Consider the following 20,646-nt stretch of genomic DNA (forward strand, 5'->3'; position numbering starts at 1 on the left):
TTACCAATAAAAACGTCAACTCGTCCCGCAAAAAACAAGACCTCACATGACTCTGTGGACTCAAATATAGAAAAATTATAGCTCTCAAAATGTGGTAACGCAAAAAAATATTTTTTGCAATAAAAAGCGTCTTTCAGTGTGTGACGGCTGCCAATCATAAAAATCCGCTAAAAAACCCGCTATAAAAGTAAATCAAACCCCCCTTCATCACGCGCTTAATTAGGGAAAAATTAAAAAAAAATTTAAAAATGAATTTATTTCCATTTTCCCGTTAGGGTTAGGGCTAGGGTTAGGGTTAGGGCTAGGGATAGGGCTAGGGTTAGGGCTAGGGCTAGGGTTAGGGCTAGGGTTAGGGCTAGGGTTAGGGTTGGGGCTAGGGTTGGGGCTAGGGTTAAGGCTACAGATAGGGTTGGGGCTAAAGTTAGGCTTAGGGTTGGGGCTAAAGTTAGGGTTAGGGTTTGGATTACATTTACGGTTGGGAATAGGGTTGGGATTAGGGTTAGGGGTGTGTCTGGGTTAGAGGTGTGGTTAGGGTTACCGTTGGGATTAGGGTTAGGGGTGTGTTTGGATTAGGGTTTCAGTTATAATTGGGGGGTTTCCACTGTTTAGGCACATCAGGGGCTCTCCAAACGCGACATGGCGTCCGATCTCAATTCCAGCCAATTCTACAATGAAAAAGTAAAACAGTGCTCCTTCCCTTCCTAGCTCTCCCGTGCGCCCAAACAGGGGTTTACCCCAACATATGGAGTATCAGCGTACTCAGGACACATTGGACAACAACTTTTGGGGTCCAATTTCTCCTGTTACCCTTGGGAAAATACAAAACTGGGGGCTAAAAAATAATTTTTGTGGAAAAAAAATATTTTTTATTTGCACGGCTCTGCGTTATAAACTGTAGTGAAACACTTGGGGGTTCAAAGCTCTCACAACACATCTAGATGAGTTCCTTAGGGGGTTTACTTTCTAAAATGGTGTCACTTGTGGGGGTTTCTATTGTTTAGGTACATTAGGGGCTCTGTAAACGCAATGTGACGCCTGCAGACCATTCCATCTAAGTCTGCATTCCAAATGGTACTCCATCCCTTCTGAGCCCTCCCATGCGCCCAAACAGTGGTTCCCTCCACATATGGGGTATCAGCATACTCAGGACAAATTGGACAACAACGTTTGTGGTCCAATTTCTCCTGTTACCCTCGGAAAATTACAAAACTGGGGGCTGAAAAATAAGTTTTGTGGGAAAAAATTTTTGTTTTATTTTTACGGCTCTGCATTATAAACTTCTGTGAAGCACTTGGTGGGTCAAAGTGCTCACCATACCTCTAGATAAGTTCCTTAGGGGGTCTACTTTCCAAAATGGTGTCACTTGGTGGGGGTTTTCAATGTTTAGGCACATCAGTGGCTCTCCAAATGCAACATGGCATCCCATCTCAATTCCTGTCAATTTTGCAGTGAAAAGTCAAACGGCGCTCCTTCCCTTCCGAGCTCTCCCATGCGCCCAAACAGTGGTTTACCCCCACATATGGGCTATCAGCGTACTCAGGACAAATTGTACAACTACTTTTGGGGTCCAATTTCTTCTCTTACCCTTGGGAAAGTAAAAAATTGGGGGTGAAAAGATAATTTTTGTGAAAAAATATGATTTTTTATTTTTACGGTTCTGCATTATAAACTTCTGTGAAGCACTTGGTGGGTCAAAGTGCTCACCACACCTCTAGATAAGTTCCTTAGGGGGTCTACTTTCCAAAATGGTGTCACTTGTGGGGGGTTTCAATGTTTAGGCACATCAGGGGCTCTCCAAACGCAACATGGCGTCCCATCTCAATTCCAGTCAATTTTGCATTGAAAAGTCAAATGGCGCTCCTTCGCTTCCGAGCTCTGTCATGCGCCCAAACAGTGGTTTTCCCCCACATATGGGGTATCGGCGTACTCAGGACAAATTGTACAACATCTTTTGGAGTCCATTTTCTCCTGTTACCCTTGGTAAAATAAAACAAATTGGAGCTGAAGTAAATTTTCTGTGAAAAAAGTTAAATGTTCATTTTTATTTAAACATTCCAAAAATTCCTGTGAAACACCTGAAGGGTTAATAAACTTCTTGAATGTGGTTTTGAGCACCGTGGGTTGTGCAGTTTTTAGAATGGTGTCACACTTGGGTATTTTCTATCATATAGACCCCTCAAAATGACTTCAAATGAGATGTGGTCCCTAAAAAAAAATGGTGTTGTAAAAATGAGAAATTGCTGGTCAACTTTTAACCCTTATAACTCCCTAACAAAAAAAAATTTTGTTTCCAAAATTGTGCTGATGTAAAGTAGACATGTGGGAAATGTTACTTCTTAAGTATTTTGTGTGACATATCACTGTGATTTAATTGCATAAAAATTCAAAGTTGGAAAATTGTGAAATTTTCAAACTTTTCGCCAAATTTCTGTTTTTTTCACAAGTAAACGCAGGTATTATCAAAGAAATTTTACCACTATCATGAAGTACAATATGTCTCGAGAAAACTATGTCAGAATCACCAGGATCCGTTGAAGAGTTCCTGAGTTATAACCTCATAAAGGGACAGTGGTCAGAATTGTAAAAATTGGCCTGGTCATTAACGTGCAAACCACCCTTGGGGGTGAAGGGGTTAATAACTCAGATATTTTTTTCCTGTACTTACACTACCATTCAAAAGTTTAGGGTCACCCAGACAATTTTGTGTTTTCCATGAAAACTCATACTTTTATTAATCAAATGAGTTGCCAAATGAATTGAAAATCTAGTCCAGACACTGACAAGGTTGGAAAAAAAGATTTTTATTTGAAATAATAATTTTCTCCTTCAAACTTTGCTTTCGTCAAAGAATGCTCCCTTTGCAGCAATTCCATCATTGCAGACGTTTGGCATCCTAGCAGTTAATTTTCTGAGGTAATCTGGAGGAATTTCACCCCATGCTTCCAGAAGCCCCTCCCACAACTTGGTTTGGCTTGATGGACACTCTTTGCACCATACGGTCAAGCTGCTCCCACAACAGCTCAATGGGGTTGAGATCTGGTGACTGCGCTGGCCACTCCATTACAGATAGAATACCAGCTGCCTGCTTCTTCCCTAAATACTTCTTTCATAATTTGGAGGTGTGCTTTGGGTCATTGTCCTGTTCCACAGGGTATGGCATGGCGTTGCAAAATGGAGTGATAGCCTTCTTTATTCAATATCCCTTTTACCTTGTACAAATCTCCCACTTTACCAGCACCAAAGCAACCCCAGACCATCACATTACCTCCACCATGCTTGACAGATGGCTTCAGGCACTCTTCCAGCATCTTTTCAGTTGTTCTGCGTCTCACAAATGTTCTTCTGTGTGATCCAAACACCTCAAACTTGGATTCGTCTGTCCATAACACTTTTTTCCAATCTTCCTCTGTCCAATATCTGTGTTCTTTTGCCCATATTAATCTTTTCCTTTTATTAGGCAGTCTCAGATATGGCTTTTTCTTTGCCACTCTGCCCTGAAGGCCAGCATCCCAGAGTCACCTCTTCACTGTAGACGTTGACACCGGTGTTTTGCTGTACTATTTAATGAAGCTGCCAGTTGAGGACCTGTGAGGTGTTGCTTTCTCAAACTACAGACTCTAATGTACTTGTCTTGTTGCTCAGTTGTGCAGCGGGGCCTCTCCCTTCTCTTTCTACTCTGGTTAGAGCCTGTTTGTGCTCTCCTCTGAAGGGAGTAGTACTCACCATTGTAGGAAATTTTCAGTTTCTTGGCAATTTCTCACATGGAATAACCTTAATTTCTAAGAACAAGAATAGACTGTCGAGTTCACATGAAAGTTCTTTTTTTCTGGCCATTTTGAGAGTTTAATGGAACCAACAAATGTAATGTTCCAGATTCTCAACTAACTACAAGGAAGGTCAGGTTTATAGATTCTCTAATCAGCCAAACTGTTTTCTGCTGTGCTAACATACTTGCACAAGGGTTTTCAAGGGTATTCTAACCATCCATTAGCCTTCTTACACAGCATACACAAAGTACCATAAGAACACTGGAGTGATGGTTGTTGGAAATGGGCCTCTATACACCTATGAAGATATTGCATTACAAACCAGACATTTACAGCTAGAATAGTCATTTACCACATTAACAATGTATAGAGTGTATTTCTGAATCACGTAATGTTAGCTTCATTGGAAAAAAACTGTGCTTTTCTTTCAAAAATAAGGAAATGTCTAAGTGACCCTAAACATTTGAACAGTAGTGTACATTATTTTCACACACAACTACTACCCAGAAGACAAGCATATAAATGAACACAAATCTTATACTATTTTGCTCCTATACCAGGTGTGGAACTCTTCAAACGGGGCGTGCTTAAGGAGTATGGCGTTAAAGTATTGGGGACTTCAGTGGAATCCATCATGTTTACAGAAGACAGGCAGCTTTTCTCTGACAAACTCAATGAGATTAAGGAACCCATTGCCCCAAGTTTTGCGGTGGAATCGGTAAGATTGTTTAAATTTTTTAGGGAATCAATATAACTAAGTTAGACAAAATTAAAAGTAAATATCTAAATAATTTGTCAATTCTGATCTGATTTTTTTTTTTTGTCTAGGTATGCCAATAACTATCAGGAAAAAGAATGGTAGCATGTCACAAATATAAAAAATACAATTATTGGTATTTTAACAACCCATGTATCATCACATTGTTTTGGTCCCATATGGAACCTTTCTCAAGCTATCATATGGGACCCGAAATGTTACATTCTTACATGGACGAAAAAATAACCCTGCTTTACATTTTTTATATTTGTTGTGTGCAGCAATTGTTTTTGTTCATATATCATAGAGGGCTGAGCTTAGATCCTGGGCCTAGCACCCACTTTACTGCCATGGTGCTTTGTCTCCTTTTCTGTAATTGTGAAGAACTAATAACTTTTACTATGTGAGATTTAAATAAATCTGTCCATAATATAAAGACACTTCAATCTACATATATGAGTACACAGGTCTTTGAAATGTAAATCCATAGACATCTTTTTGTCTTCTATCTGTTGCTGCATACCCATGTAATAATCAGTTTCATTCAAGCGCAAATGAGGTGTTATGTCTTCCAAGTGTGACAGAACACTTAGCAAACCACTGCCTCCTGAGGTTATTTCTCCACCTAGCACCAAGCTCTTTAGCTTCCTTGATAGATCATTGTCTGACCTCCTTGCCTAAGGTCACACAAACAATGAACTATCAATGAAGCTAAAGAGGCTGGTGTAAGAGGAGGAAACAACCTTTGGTGACAGAAGATTGTTAAGTGCTCTGTCATGCCTAGAGCACTTAATACATCATTTGCATATAAATACAAATGCCAGTTACTCGAGATTGCAGCAACAGATATAAAACATAAAGTTTCCATAGATTTCCATTTTAAAGACCTGCATGCTCATAAGTGCAGTTCAGTGGGGAAAATGAGGGTGGAAAGTGATCTTACTGACAAATTCCCTTTAATTATAGCTATATAAATCCATCTACAGTAAACTTCCCCTATAACTTAATTTTTCACTTATCATTATGGCTGTTTGAAGGAAAGCATGACATTTGGAGCAGTGTATTTAATTAACACATCAATAAAATCTGCAATATCTTCATTATCTCTAATTTATAAAAGAAAATACAGATTGAATATTATTTCTTATTTTTATTCTCCTGAAGCTCAGTGTTATTTATAGACATAGTTTTTGGGAGTTACCTTAAAATTAAATGATGCTTTAGGTTCAGGGCTCCTCAACTAATTTTTGTACTATTTTTCTGGACAATTTTTTCAAAAATCATCGTTGTTGACAGTCAACATTGTTTACTGACAAAATGGAAAACCTTGATTAATCACGTAGATTAATTATGATATAAATGATGTATGTCTTTAGTAAGGATATTCCCATCAACCCATTTTACCAGTAAAATTATAATTATGATTTTAATATTTTGTATAACTTCCTCCAAATTAAAAAATAAACAAAATGTGCTTATTTTTACTGACTGTCCAGGAATTTACAGATGGTTGACAAATCTGATTAGGACACACGCTCTCGTGTTTATGCATCACCAGCCATACTTATAGGTCATATTTTGGGACAGAGCCAATCAATCAGCCAAGAAAATCTGCTTTCCAAGATATCATTGACCTCCATGGAAAACAGATGTCTGCCTTCCTTCAGTAATGTGGAGAAACAGGCTGCCTTATTGAGCTGGCAGTCTGGATGCCTGATGCATGGCGTCCTACCGGAGAGCCATATTTCCTGGCCAATCAATTCCCGATTACTCCCTGAAAATACAAAGAGGAATAGACTTCAATAACAGCTACCGAATAATAATGATAGAAGAAATATTCATATGAAGACATATGGTGGTCATATACGATTTACGTAGCCGTATTGCATCATGCTTTTTATTCTATGAATTTTCTAAATCTTAGAAACGTAAAAGAAAAAGAAATAACAAGAAAATACATTTCTGCTTTTAGGTGAAAGATGCCCTGGATGCAGCTGACAAAATTGGCTATCCTGTCATGATTCGATCTGCTTATGCTTTGGGTGGTCTAGGGTCAGGTCTTTGTCCCGATAAGGAAACACTCACAGACTTGGCAACAAAGGTAAGAAAGTGGGCTCTTCACGGTAGAGGAAATTAACTGGGAAGTGTTCCATTAAAATCTCTGAAAGCTACAGAATATCCGGAGTACTCAGTGTACTGACTTAATGGACCAATGAATTGGTGCAGACTGCAGATACTCAATGACGAACCATAGCGGAAAGAAAGGAACGGAATAGAATAGGATAAAGCTTTTTTTTTTTGACGACATAATAAGATATTCTGAAAAAAACCTTGAAGAGAATTCTAAAGAGAAGTTCAACAGCAACAAAAAATAGGATTTATTGTGATTATCGGAGTTTAGTTTGTAACCTCAGATGATGTGCCTTCCATTCACAGATTGGGTTAGTTGAAGATCATATATGATTGATGCTGAAAGTGCAGGACATTTTAAGTCAAGAACATATAGATAGATTTATTTTGGGACAATGATATTCATTTGTGCAGATTATTTTATTAGCTATATACAGTAGGTCTGTTAGATGGGTAAAACAGATAATTGTATAAGTTTGATTAGGTGTGTTTTTATCATTAAAATGAATTGTGTCCTAGATAAGGTGTTATCAGAGCACGCTTGTGTTCTTATTGAGCATTTTCAGCGTGCTTGAAAAAATGCTCTATTCGCTGCGGCTGCTTGTCTTAAGGCTGTTCGACAGTCACAGGACATGCAGGGATTGCCTATCAAACAGGCAATCCCTGTATGTGTTGTGGCTGTCGAAAAGCCGTGAGACATGGAGCCGTGGCAACTCGAGCATTTTTACCGAGCACGCTGAAAATGCTCGATTAGGACACGAACGTGCTCGGATAACACCCTATCATACCACACTCGCTCATCACTAATCCTTACACATTACTACTTATTTTTCCTTTCAAGGCTTTGGCAATGACAAATCAAATTTTGGTAGAACGTTCAGTTGTGGGTTGGAAAGAGATTGAGTATGAGGTTGTGAGAGACGCAGGAGATAATTGTGTCACCGTCTGCAACATGGAAAATGTGGATGCTATGGGAGTCCACACAGGTAACAGCTATGTTTTGTGATATTCAAAAAGTGACTTTTTAATATAAAAATATATTTTTGATATGACTTAAAGGTATATTCCCATCACAGAATGTGATTGGTGATTGCTCATTACTAGGATATATCATCACTTTCTGATCAGCGGGATCCGATGGGAGCGCAGCCCCTCGCGCTTACAAACCTTTTTTCCTTTTTATAAACTTCCATAGACAGTTGTAATCTAATCTCTGAGTGAGCTGGCAGTCCATTTTGTTTTTAGCAAAGGAGAACTTAGTTGCATTTCTGAGTGAATAATCAGTTTAGGAGGCATTGCGCGTTGCATTGCTTATATTATATTGGGGAGCTTACTTATTCATGACAAGCGAAGATTTCCAGCTTATTTGGATTAAAATTTGTTCATAATATTTATTTTGACAGTTTTCAATTTCCAGGTACATTAAAGCATGACATATAAAAACATAAACCCATGCGTTTCGGATGCAACGCTTTCCTTAGTCATGATGTATGGACAGACTACAGATAGCATCATGTCCCAAACGCATTGGTTTATGTCTAGATGCCATGTTTTAATGTACCTGGTATTTCAAAATGGCCAAAATATAGTGAAGAAGCTTTAATCCGAATCAGCTGGAGATCTTCATTTGGCATGATTGCACTTTAAGCTAGGCATTGGCTCTTTATCTGTGCCGAAGTTTAACAATAGCTATCTAGCAGTGGCGGACACTGACAGAATAAGCCCCTGTGAAATCTAATTATCATGCACAGTTCCTCCTGCTTTTTAGGCAGACTTGGGTCCCCTTACCTATTGGGCCCCTGTGCAGCTGCATAGATTTCACCAATGATATGTCCGACCCTGCTTTCTAGGGTGATCTGATGGACTCTCTGTTTCGTGTACATGGCGTCCTCGTTGCTTCTGAATTGTAGTTCTATTCTCTCAGCAATATTCAGATCACACAATATGAATAATGTTCCTGCAAATTTCAGAAAATGCCGGACTTTGATAAATCATACATCGCTAACATACTTATCTTTTTTTTTTGCTGAACAGGGGATTCAATTGTTGTAGCTCCTTGTCAGACTCTTTCCAATGAAGAGTGTCAGATGTTGAGGGCCGTTTCTATCAAAGTTGTGCGCCACTTGGGCATTGTTGGCGAATGCAATATCCAGTTTGCTTTACATCCCACTTCACTGGAGTATGTCATCATTGAAGTCAATGCCCGACTCTCCCGTAGTTCTGCATTAGCTTCTAAAGCTACTGGGTAAGATTTATCCCAAAATCAATCTATATAAACATAAGTAGGACAATTGTGTCTCATGCTATGAGGATATTGAAACCCTTATCTCTATAGGTACCCACTGGCCTTCATTGCTGCCAAAATTGCTTTGGGTATACCCCTGCCAGAAATTAGGAATGTTGTCTCTGGAAAAACCACAGCTTGCTTTGAGCCCAGTCTGGATTACATGGTGACTAAGATACCCCGATTTGATTTGGATCGGTTTCATGGTGCCTCAGGATTGATTGGCAGCTCCATGAAGAGTGTTGGAGAGGTTAGTATATTATATATTAATATTATATGCTTGCTATTATATATCCATAATCTTCTCCATTACGTAATCTATACTTCTATCTGTCAAATTCTCGAAGGGATAAAATTATTAGTAAACTAGCATCATTCATGATTAAATTACTCAAGACCAAATATGTTGTATCGGTTTAAGTAATAAAAAGATCCATTGACTTTCTGTCTCGTATATCATCTTCACATCTTGTGTTGTCTCTTTTTAGGTCATGGCTATTGGTCGCACATTTGAAGAAAGTTTCCAAAAGGCACTAAGAATGTGTCATCCATCGGTAGATGGCTTCACCGCAAACCTTCCAATGAACAAATCATGGCCATCAGATATCAACCTAAGGAAAGAGATGGCAGAGCCCACCAGCACCCGTATGTTCAGCATGGCCAAGGTAATAAAGGAGGGATATAATTGAGGGAGCTGTGCGTTAATAACAAGAGATAGTACATCATTTATATGAACATGGGTTATTGAAACACCAACATATGATTTCTACTAGGCACTGGAATCAGGAATTCCTATAGATGAAATCAACAAACTTTCAGCCATTGACAAGTGGTTCTTGTACAAGATGCAAGGTATTCTGAACATGGAGAAGACCTTGAAAGACAGCAAGAGGTAAAATCAATGCAGTTTGTCATGGCATAGTTATCAAGAAAGGGAAAATATTATCTGTGTATAAGAAAACGTCCCTATTTATGTTTTTCTCAACTTTTACCATATAAAATACTATTTTCTGTCTGTGCTCCTGGTCTATATAAAAAAGTGATGTTTTTTAAAATCAAATGGGTGCAAGTGCTAAGCAATAATTCATGGTTTCAATTATGCTTGCTAATGTTTACTACCAAGTATTAGATGCTAGATCAGTATACCTCAAAGTGGGTTCTATAATACCAGAGGACAGAAGGATATCTAAGCATACTTTCACTTTGGAAAAGATTCAATGCTGACCATGAATCCTGAGTGGTCAATGCAAGATCTCCAACAACACAACCAACTATTGTGTCCTTAATAATATTGGCTTCGTCTTATATGTCGAAGGACCTTCAGAGGTGTGGATTCAGGGCCCAGATGCAGCTGCAACTTATGCATCCTCTATAATTAAGCCCCTGCTAACAACTCTGCCAGCTTCTCATGCACAAGTGAGGAGCAAAGCCACATGCCCATCCTGCTCCTCTTCAGCTGTTCACAATGGCTTTATCATGAGTCCACCATGCAAAAAATAGAAAATGGTGGCAGACAAGACACTCTCTCAGCAGCTAATTTCCTACAGAGATGATTGGTACTACCTAATTTAAAGGGGTTGTCTGGTTAAAGTAAGTTATCTCCTATCCATGGGATAAGAGATAATTTGCTGATCAGTTGGATGTCTAACTGCTGGAACATTAACCAATCAGTAGTTTCGGGGAAGTTTCATCCCCTGTGAGAAATTTTTATCCTCGTTAAAAAATGGTGTGGTGTTTGATCGCCACACTATTCATTCTCTACAGGGCTGCCGTAAAAAGCCAAGCACAGTGCTTGGTAAACCCCTTTGGGAATGAATGGATCGACAAGTTGAGCATGAGCACTGTTGCTCCATTGTAATGTGGATAAAAGTTCCTTCTTCTGCCAGTCTATTGGTCGGATCCCCACTGAACAACAATTTATTACCTATCCTACTTGTTTTAATTGGACAATCCCTTTAAAGTGTCACGTGGAAAAAATGCTATTAACCTGCATAAATGGGGTTAATTTACAGGTTAATAGCATTCTGAATGTGACCGGCACCAGCACTTAGACCCTCATTGCCGGCAGTAAATTAACTCTATTCCTGCAGCTAGCGTTCATGTTTCAGTGCATGGGGGCAGCATGGTTTCAGTCATTGATCAGTGTATAAAGAGCGGCGGCTGTCAGTCAGTGCTGGGGGCGTGGTTACAGCTGTCACTCTCTATGCTCAGAGCTGTGAATGAAACTGCACCAGTGCTGCCTCGGTGACTGAAACCCAAACGCTACTGGGAGGATTAAAGTTAATTTCCTCCCGGCAGCAGGGGTCTAAGCCAGTGCTTGGCCGGTTCAGAATGCTATTAACCTGCAGATTAACACCATATCTACAGGATAATATATTTTTTTCACATGACAGGTTCTCTTTAATCTTGCTTTAGAGTCAAGAATAAGCCCAGGAACAGGTTAATTTCCATAGCTATTTGGAGCATTAAGATCAAAAAGTGGTGATATGCTGACGGACAGCCATAAATAAAGCCAAATGTGTAGAGACCATTCTATATAAATTAGTGATAATTAGCTTAATGGGAAGCCAAGTAAGATATTGCACAAAAATGCGTCTGTTCATACGTCACGCTGGAAGCAGATGATAGAGGACTAGACTATGTCACTGAAGGCAAGGCTAGAATATGATAGATGGACGGCAGCCCTCCAAAATCCTAATGCTGTTAAAATCCGTTTTTCATGCGCTGGGTACAATAAGCAGATGCAGGAACAGGTGGCAGAGTCTTTAGAACTGGTGGTAGTAGACGAAACCGCCTCCACTGATTTACTGCAAAAGCACAAATAATTCACTTAACCTCATCAGTGCTTGGCAGACTGGAAGATTAATACTGGCCAGTAAGTCAAAAACCAGATAAGTAGGCAGTACGGCCACCGAGCGAGCTGTGGAAGTTGTTGAATGCCCAGAGTTCTGAGTATCATTTTATTACATTTCAACGCCTGAACATAAAAAGCTTCGAAAGGTATTGTGCTATAGACACATCTAGCATCTACTGTCCAGAAATCAGATGTAAACAGCACGTCAAATGGCACATACTCATGGACAGTAAAGTCATGTTTTTACAGAGAGCGATTACGATTTTGCTACAGGCGATTCCTAGTTGTTATTGCTAATGTCTATGCAACAGTATAAAACAATCTGCCATTATTGCTGAGCATTACCATGTGCCAATGACGAGGGCAACAGAAATGGGAATACAAACCACTCAAAGTGAGACATCCATCTCACAAATTCCTATATTACTTCACCTAGATGCAGTGTAGGTTTCACAAATTATTCACGAAGGGTCCGAAGTACAGCAAGAAATGTTTTTTACATTTTTTTTTAATTATTTATTATGGAACTTAAAGTTGTGGCACATCGTTCTTTCTCAAGCTGTAGGTAATATACAGCTTGAGATTGGCCTGTGTGACAAACCATTGGCATTATGTGCGTTAGTTTTCCATAATAAAGTCTTGAAGACGTACCCGGTGTGCCTTGGACTTTTGTGGTGGATCAAGATGGAACCCACCCCCAAGTTAGCACAGTTCTACCTTATCTACGGCACAAGATTCCTATTTGGACAATTGTGAAGCTCCTATCAAAAGCCTGTGGAGACAAACATGATGAACACTCATGGTCAGTTTTTGGGCCTACGCCTGTGCTCACTTTTTTTAGCTATACTTTTACCATGGGTGAACCAATGGCCCCTTCCATGCTAAGTGCTTGTTATTACTATAATAGATTGTTGATCCAGACAACAAATGTACCGATACCAATATAGTTTGTCCCCAATTAAAGGAGCACGATATCACATTGACTGGACTGCGGTGCAGAAAATGAGAAGCCTTTTGTGTTCCAAAATGGTGTTTTTTTTTTATTGTTCCAACTCATTTCGGCACCAATCTTGCGCCTTTCTCAAGGTAAAAAAAAAAGTAACAGTTACTAGTTGACATACATATTAAATATTGTAGCTGTCAACAGAAAGCTTGTGTCTTCCAGATACTTCATACACATGCACACTCGGTCCAGCTGAGCATGCATGAGCTCTGTATGCTGATAGGAGAGTAAGCCACTGGTGAGAGCAGGATTGGACATTCCAATTCAAAGTTCTTGATTTGTCTCACCCCCAACCTCATCTTTTGGGATACAGTATAAATATCAGATGGTCTGCCTGTCTTTGAGAGTCATATTGGGGTCCTAACACAGTAATTTAACTATTTATGAGCTAGGATTACAACCACATTGTAGATTGAAGCTACGTCATACCAATGTGAATGCAATGTCTAGTTCTGTTTCCAAAAAAGAAGTAAAAAAAGCTGAAAATCTGCAGCCCTGAAATACAGAATAGCATCTCAATAAATGAAGTAATTGCAGTTTATGCAGTTTTTTTTTATAGTTCTGAATCTTGATACATTGTGGTGGGTCACTAAACTCAAACTTCACTGCCATGTAAGATAGGAGTGATGAGAACATTGCAATTTGGGATTCAGGATGATACCCGTAACCACTTTCTGTGTGGCGCATTGTATTTTATTATATAAAGTCAGAAATCCAATACAGCAGCTTGTACATTGTTCTCGCTTTATGTCCTTCCAGCTCTGCATTTTTCTCTTCTTCCTCCATTTAAGGTGATGATAATTTGTTCATAAATCTGAGGGTGTCTTTTAGTGTCCATATAAAAGCAGAGGAATAGATAGCAGTAAATCTGGGCGCCTGGCTGTATAATATTCTTAGCGGCTTTACTTTCTCACTTTGACCTTTCCCGGTTTACGAGGTCTTGTCGAGCTTCCCTTGTTGCTTTTGCAATGATCAGGAGTTCTTGACTGGTCTCTTCAGTTTTTCTTAGACCACAAGGGGGCAGTACAGACTCAGATAACGGTAAACAATTGAAAAATCTGTATTTGAAGACTGAACTAAAGAGTCGGACTTTATTGTGTATATGGTAATCAATTACATGGTTGACTACAATTATTTAAGAATTTCTTCTTCCATATATTCTTCTGTACAGTAGAATTGTCAACAGATTATTTACAGTAAAAAGAATCTTTAAAGCATAATATCAGTGTCCTTTCTCACTTAGCGGTTTTATTATACTATTCATAAAGGCCATCAATAAACCTTGTAGTTTAAAATCAGAGTATGCTTGAAGGCTTCGGAAATTGCCAAGCCTGAAAATTTGTGGATAAGAATGAAATTCAATTGTTGAGGCAAAACAAGAATCGGAAAGAAACATCATTGAGAAATGAGCTCTGGTGCCAGACATAATGAAATGTAATAGCCAAAAAACTATAGTTCGCAAGAAATAATTAACAACACAGTGAGTCTGAGAGTAAAAATGCTTTGTTAGTGTGAGTAGTCCTCATGACAGTCTTATGATAAGAATTAATGGGAAAGAGGAACCATTTGTGATCGTATTGCTTGGATGAAACATATTTTATGCATATGATCAGTTTGGGAATTTGCAAAAAACAAAACAAAACATTGCTGTGTCTCATGATTTTTGTTAATTGGGATCAAAATCTTTCTTGAACAGTAGATAGTAAGGATCTGGAATTTATATTTAATAAACTCAATGTTAAGTTACATAGAGTACTTGGGAAGATGCTGGTGCTGCACTTATCTTGAGGGTTAATAGAGAGAATGCAAAAGAAAATGCAGGTATAGCTACCTAACATAAACTTCTATATGGCTATAATGCTCCCTTTAGATTAGTAGGTTGTTCTTTAGCTTAGTAAACTGATTGTCTTAAAGAGTAACTAAACTTTTTTGTGTTCTTTAGTTCTCTTTCAGGCAACGCAAATGTATGAATATTTATAATATGATTCACTACATTATTTTGCTTTCTTCTCTCCTAAACACCATGTTCTTTCACATGGCCCGTTCATGATTCTTTAGAAGTGGCTTTCATCTGCTGCCCAGCCAAGATCCGTACTCTATTCAAAAAACAGAGTACAAGAAAGGGGAATTCCACTATTTCACTCCCCTACTGATTGTTTGTAAATACAATATGGATCTTTGCTGAGCAGCAGTTGAAAGCAGCTTCTAAAGTCCATGTGAAACAACACTGAATTAATACAGACCGCTTTGAGATAATACCTGGGTGTCCCTTATTCATGACCCTCATCTATTTACCAGTGCATAAAGTGGCTCCAAAAAATGTATTTCTCTTGCCATGGAGGAGTCTGGATGCTCATGCCTTACATTGACAACCCAAATATTTAACACTTAAAGTGGTTTCTGGCCTTATGGTACAAGTCTGCAGTAGTGATGAGCAAGTGTGCTCGTTACTTGGGTTTTCTGAGCATGCTCGGGTGTTCTCCGAGTATCTTGGGTGTGCTCATAGATTATGTTTGTATCCCTGAAGCTGCATGATTTGCGACTGTTAGACAGCCTGAACACATGCAGGGATTGCTTGTTTGTTAGGGAATCCCCACATGTATTCAGGCTGTCTAGCAGCCGCAAATCATGCAGCTGCGGGGACTCCCAATATATTAGCACTCCCAAGATACTCGGAGAACACAAGAGCATGCTCGGAAAACTCGAGTAATGAGCATACTCGCTCATCACTAGTCTGCAGTCATTCTATGTGACTCTCATCATACATTTCTATTGGAGCTTCAAAAAATAAAACTACCGAATATTATGTTGCACAATTGTATTTTCATATTTTCATTGATCTTTCCCAGTCATTCTTCACAAAGGCTTTCTGTTTTTAAAAAAAAAAGAACAATTAATCATATTGAACAAATCAGGACCTTTGTTACGGGACGATGATCTCTGATCTAATGTTTTCCAATGATATGACAGCCATTTACATGAGCCATAATTGTGTAGTCTAAACCCAGTCTACGCACGTTCTGCAGTATCAAAGATTGTTTCTCGCACCATGCAGAGATGTATCTGCATAAGATGTATAATTGATACATTTCTTAGCATTTAAGACTGGGTATAAAATGTCTTCAGTGTTTGTTTAAAGCTGAAAAAACCTCTCAGTTGGATGTCGCCAGGCGTACATTGTACCACGGCCTGTGTACCCTTTTTGGATGATTAGCCATGTCACAAATCCAGGCAATGAAAAGGACAAGGAGGCGTAAGGACACTGAATTGTGTCTGGGTGATTGGGATGCGTCAAGCATTCGTCCAGCATCTCCTTTCGTTCCCTCTGCTGCTCCTTTTGACAGGTGAAAACGTACTCATTAAGAGGAATTTTATTCATCCTCCTTTTATCATGTATTATTGAACACGGCATGTGAGGAGTGCAGGAACTTTCAAAGAAGAGCAGGATGAAATCTTAAGCAAACATCAAGCATGCTTGAAATATATGAATAAAAGCCGACTCCCTTAATAAAACAGTAAAAATATCCCTAATATATGAGATATCAAATGCTACGTAATAATATCAAATTTGCTTCAATATTTATAAATAATCCTTCATAATCTAGAGAGCGTTAAGGACGTTGTGTGGTGAATTGTGGTTGATCTTATGGAATGTAGTCTGAAGATTTGATTTATCTTTTACTTTAGTGAGTCTTTACCAGAAGAGACTTTACGTCGTGCCAAGCAAATTGGGTTCTCCGACCGGTATATTGGGAAATGTCTGGGGCTGAATGAAGCGCAAACCAGAGAGTTCAGGATAAACAAGAACGTTAAGCCTTGGGTCAAGCAGGTACGTAGACTTTCCGCAACAAACTGCTGGTGTAAAACGGTCAGAGACTGGTCATTGTAAGTAAATGAAGCAGATAAGGGATATTCCAATCTCAATTGATCATGTCATGGCAGTCATTGAGACATTTATGCAATTATCTTCTCCCATTTTACCAATGTCTTCCCTTTTCTATGTCATTGTGTACAGCTCATTGACAAGGAGATCGACCACCTCTCCAAGGCAGCGAGAAAACCCCTTGGTAACAAGCTGTAAAAAATAAAATAGAAAATGAGAGATATTGGGAAAACGGAGAGGAATTTGAACAATAAATTGAATTTAATTTCTTTTTTAGAGAGGTTGTTTGGGATTTCCTAATAATGGCTTCCTCTCTCTAGCTCCATCAACTTGCACATAATGGCTCTTGGGCATACATAGTAGCCCAGGAGCAGTTCTACAATGCTACTCATTTACCCTTTATCCCCATAAGCTACTGTGGATAAGTGTTTTTACAGATCAGGCCAGAAGTCCAACAATGCTATAGGCCTGAGCAGTTGCTAGAGAAGGAATATCGGCCAACAATGCAACCAGGAAGGCGGCTGACAAGAGAGCGGCATGCCCCTGAAGACAGTCGATGAGAAGAACCAGCTAATTTTTCACTTTTCCATTAGGTCTATGACATCACATGATGAAAAACTGACTGTCAGGGCTCCCGGGTGTAATTACTGGTGGTAGGCTACTCGCTGCAGTAAGACAGCCCAGAGCAGAACAGCAGAGAACTCACCAGGTAGCAAGCAGGTCCTGAACCATGTGACCGAGGGGGAGTGGCGAGGGGCAAAGCCAGGCGCTGGGGTGCAAAGGAGGCGAATGGCGCCGGAGAGTAGTCAAACGTGCCGAGCAAGACAGGAGGATAGTCAGGTGGAAGCCAGAGGTCAGAAAGCTGAGTAAAGGTACCGTCACACTAAGCGACGCTGCAGCGATAGCGACAGCGATGCCGATCGCTGCAGCGTCGCTGTGTGGTCGCTGGAGAGCTGTCACACAGACCGCTCTCCAGCGACCAACGATGCCGAGGTCCCCGGGTAACCAGGGTAAACATCGGGTTGCTAAGCGCAGGGCCGCGCTTAGTAACCCGATGTTTACCCTGGTTACCAGCGTAAAATGTAAGTACATACTTACATGCGTCCCCCGGCGTCCGCTTCCTGTAATGACTGAGCGCCGGCAGTAGCAGGGCACAGCGGTGACGTCACCGCTGTGCTGTGCTTTCACTTTCAATTTGCGGCGCTCAGTCAGTGTGGGAAGCGGACGCCGGGGGAAGCATGTGAGTATGTAGTGTTTGTTTTTTTTTACATTTTACGCTGGTAACCAGGGTAAACATCGGGTTACTAAGCGCGGCCCTGCGCTTAGTAACCCGATGTTTACCCTGGTTACCAGTGTAAAATATCGCTGGTATGGTTGCTTTTGCTGTCAAACACGGCGATACACAGCGACCTAGCGACCAAATAATGTGCAGACCTTCTAGCAGCGACCAGCAATTTCACAGCGGGATTCTGATCGCTGCTGCGTGTCAAATACAGCGATATCGCTCCCTAGGACGCTGCAACGTCACAGATCGCTGGCGACGTTGCTTAGTGTGACGGTACCTTAAGTGAATAGATAGAAACACAAAGCAGGGAAGCCAAGAGGATCAAACAGAGCAGACAAAGCATGGAGAGCAAACAAACAACACAGTATGCACATGCACACCAGGGGGTCAGGCACACAGACAAAATGAAAGTATAACTGACAGAGAATCCCAGTCCAGTGTGGGTATAAATATCCCTCCCAGATACAAAAGGAGGCCACAACAATTAACCCTGAGAGGGCAGGGAATTACGCCTGTCCAAACCATGACACTGACTAGCTGAATCCTTCTAAGTTCTATGTAGAAACTGGAGGTCAATTTCTCTGTATGAGTCATCACTGCAAAAGTCCCTGGCAGGGGGGAGGAGGGAACAGCTGGAACAGAAGTTGAAGAGGGGGATGATTTCTGCAGGGAAAAGAGACTTCCTGTTTCTAGATAGAGCAGAGAAGATTTTACTGGGTAAGAAAGCAAAATGATCAATTGTAAGTACACAGTGCGATATGATATGATGACTGCAATACATTAAGAAGATGAAAACTTTGGTGGGAGTGCTCCATTAAAAAATGTCTGGCTACCTGGGGATATGTCCTCAGGCCTTTCCTCATCTTTTATACTATACAGTAGGACATGTTGATAGGAGCGAAGCCATAGTGGGTGCAGGGATTACAGTCACATTTGTGCTCTGGATCCTAGGTGGCCCAAAAAATCCTTTTGGACATTTGAGAAGAGTAACTTTATTAAAGACCTGATAGTTGGCGGCAATGTTTGAGATTTTTCATTGAGGCCCACAAGCTACATGACAGAATAAGGTCATGGCATGGCTAAGAGGCCAATGGAGAGGAGGGTATATGCAGATTAACCAGAAGTAGCAGTACCCGTAGAGGGGACAAATATTGTCAATTAGTCTTAGGCTACCTTTTTCCATTTTTGCTCCTTTAAATTTGCATTGCGAGAAGATTTGATGCTAGTAGAAATCCCTCCTTGGAAATTTACAAAATTTGCCCCAAAATTGAAAAGATGATACAAAAAATCAGAAGCAAAGTATTATTCACCAACGTGTACTGCATTAATCAATTACACAAAAGTATTATGGCTGCATCGAGCATCAAGGGTCCAAAGGCAAGGCCAAGGGTGATGTGCCCTGAAGGACATTCAAGGCATCCCGAAAAACAATAACAAATGGCTTACATTTACAACCCTGTGAAGACAGATTACATTAACACAATATTCACACACTGGAATTGAATAGGGAAAATTGGACGTGGACAAGAATTTCAATGATCTCCATGCCCATATTAAAATGCAAGGGAGGAAGATTTCAGCATGAAACAAGAACCATGGCACCGCGGTCATACTTTGAAGCTACTAGTTGTCACATCAAGAAAAAAAGAAAAAAAGAGCAGAGATTTCTTATAAATTATTTTTTAATCGCTCTGAACCTGTCAATACAGCTTCTTGACAGTAGTAAAACAAGAGGCTTCAGAAACTCTGCAATTTATCAGTAAGAACAGCCCTGTTCTTTATTTTCCTTTATTTTCCAAATATTAACATTCCTTCAATATCTACAGGACATAAAATTCAAGGATCAAAATCTTTTTTTTTGCAACAATTTATGGCTCAAAACCCATCAAAGCCAAAGAAAAGGGCAGTTTAAAAATGAGAAAATGTAAATCTCTGATTGATGAAATAGGTTTCAGAACATATTACACTGGGGTTTATACACGCAGAGCCCACATCTTTCCTGGCAGATGATGGTTGCAATAATCAACTATCATCTGTCTGTAACAGCTGCAGGTGGATTAAAGCTCCACCTGTGGCTGTTAACCTGTCAAATGCAGCTGTCAATCTGTGACAGTGTTATTTACAGCACGCCGGCAGGGGGGCGCACTCTTCTGTGTGCTCTTCAGGGGTTGCCATGACAGCTAGGGGGCTGCTGAAGACCCCTGCTCCTGTTATCATGGTACTACAGTGAACGCCAGATCGTGGCTCGCTTTCCTAGTGGTTTTTTTTATTGCTGTGTATAGCAGAAGCAATCAGATGATTGCAGGCTCAAGTGCCTAAAGGGAATAACAAATACCGTAAAAATTTTTTTTAAAAAGTCTTAAATAAAATAAATAAATAAAAGTTCAAATAATCCCCTTATTCCTCCATTAAAAATTAAGAAATAATATTTTTTTTAAAAAAATTGCACATATTTGGTATAGCTTAATTAGTAAAAGTCCGTTCTATCAAAATCTAAAAAAAAAATAATGTGATCGGTAATCGGCGTAACGAGAGAAAAAATAAAAAAGACAGAATTTTTCCGCCATCTCAACAACACAAAAAAATGTAATGAGAGGAGATCAAAACATCATATCTACCCCAAAATAATATCAATAAAAACATTGACTCTGTGCACAAAAATCAAGCCTTCACATAGTTCCTT

At 39.8% G+C, this 20,646-nt stretch overlaps 1 protein-coding gene across 2 annotated transcripts in view; it reads left to right on the top strand.

Moving 5' to 3' along the window:
* CPS1 (carbamoyl-phosphate synthase 1) overlaps positions 1-20,646 on the top strand; it is a 131,074-nt gene that overhangs the window by 40,429 nt on the left and 69,999 nt on the right. For both annotated transcript variants that reach the window (XM_077272240.1, XM_077272239.1), the window contains exons 15-22: positions 4,328-4,485; positions 6,497-6,625; positions 7,496-7,640; positions 8,689-8,899; positions 8,990-9,188; positions 9,427-9,603; positions 9,712-9,830; positions 16,483-16,624. In XM_077272240.1, the coding sequence (XP_077128355.1) occupies positions 4,328-4,485; positions 6,497-6,625; positions 7,496-7,640; positions 8,689-8,899; positions 8,990-9,188; positions 9,427-9,603; positions 9,712-9,830; positions 16,483-16,624 (1,280 nt within the window). The remainder of the gene's footprint in view (positions 1-4,327; positions 4,486-6,496; positions 6,626-7,495; positions 7,641-8,688; positions 8,900-8,989; positions 9,189-9,426; positions 9,604-9,711; positions 9,831-16,482; positions 16,625-20,646) is intronic.

Source organism: Ranitomeya variabilis, chromosome 7 (assembly GCF_051348905.1).
Source record: "Ranitomeya variabilis isolate aRanVar5 chromosome 7, aRanVar5.hap1, whole genome shotgun sequence".
Taxonomy (NCBI): Eukaryota; Metazoa; Chordata; class Amphibia; order Anura; family Dendrobatidae; genus Ranitomeya; species Ranitomeya variabilis.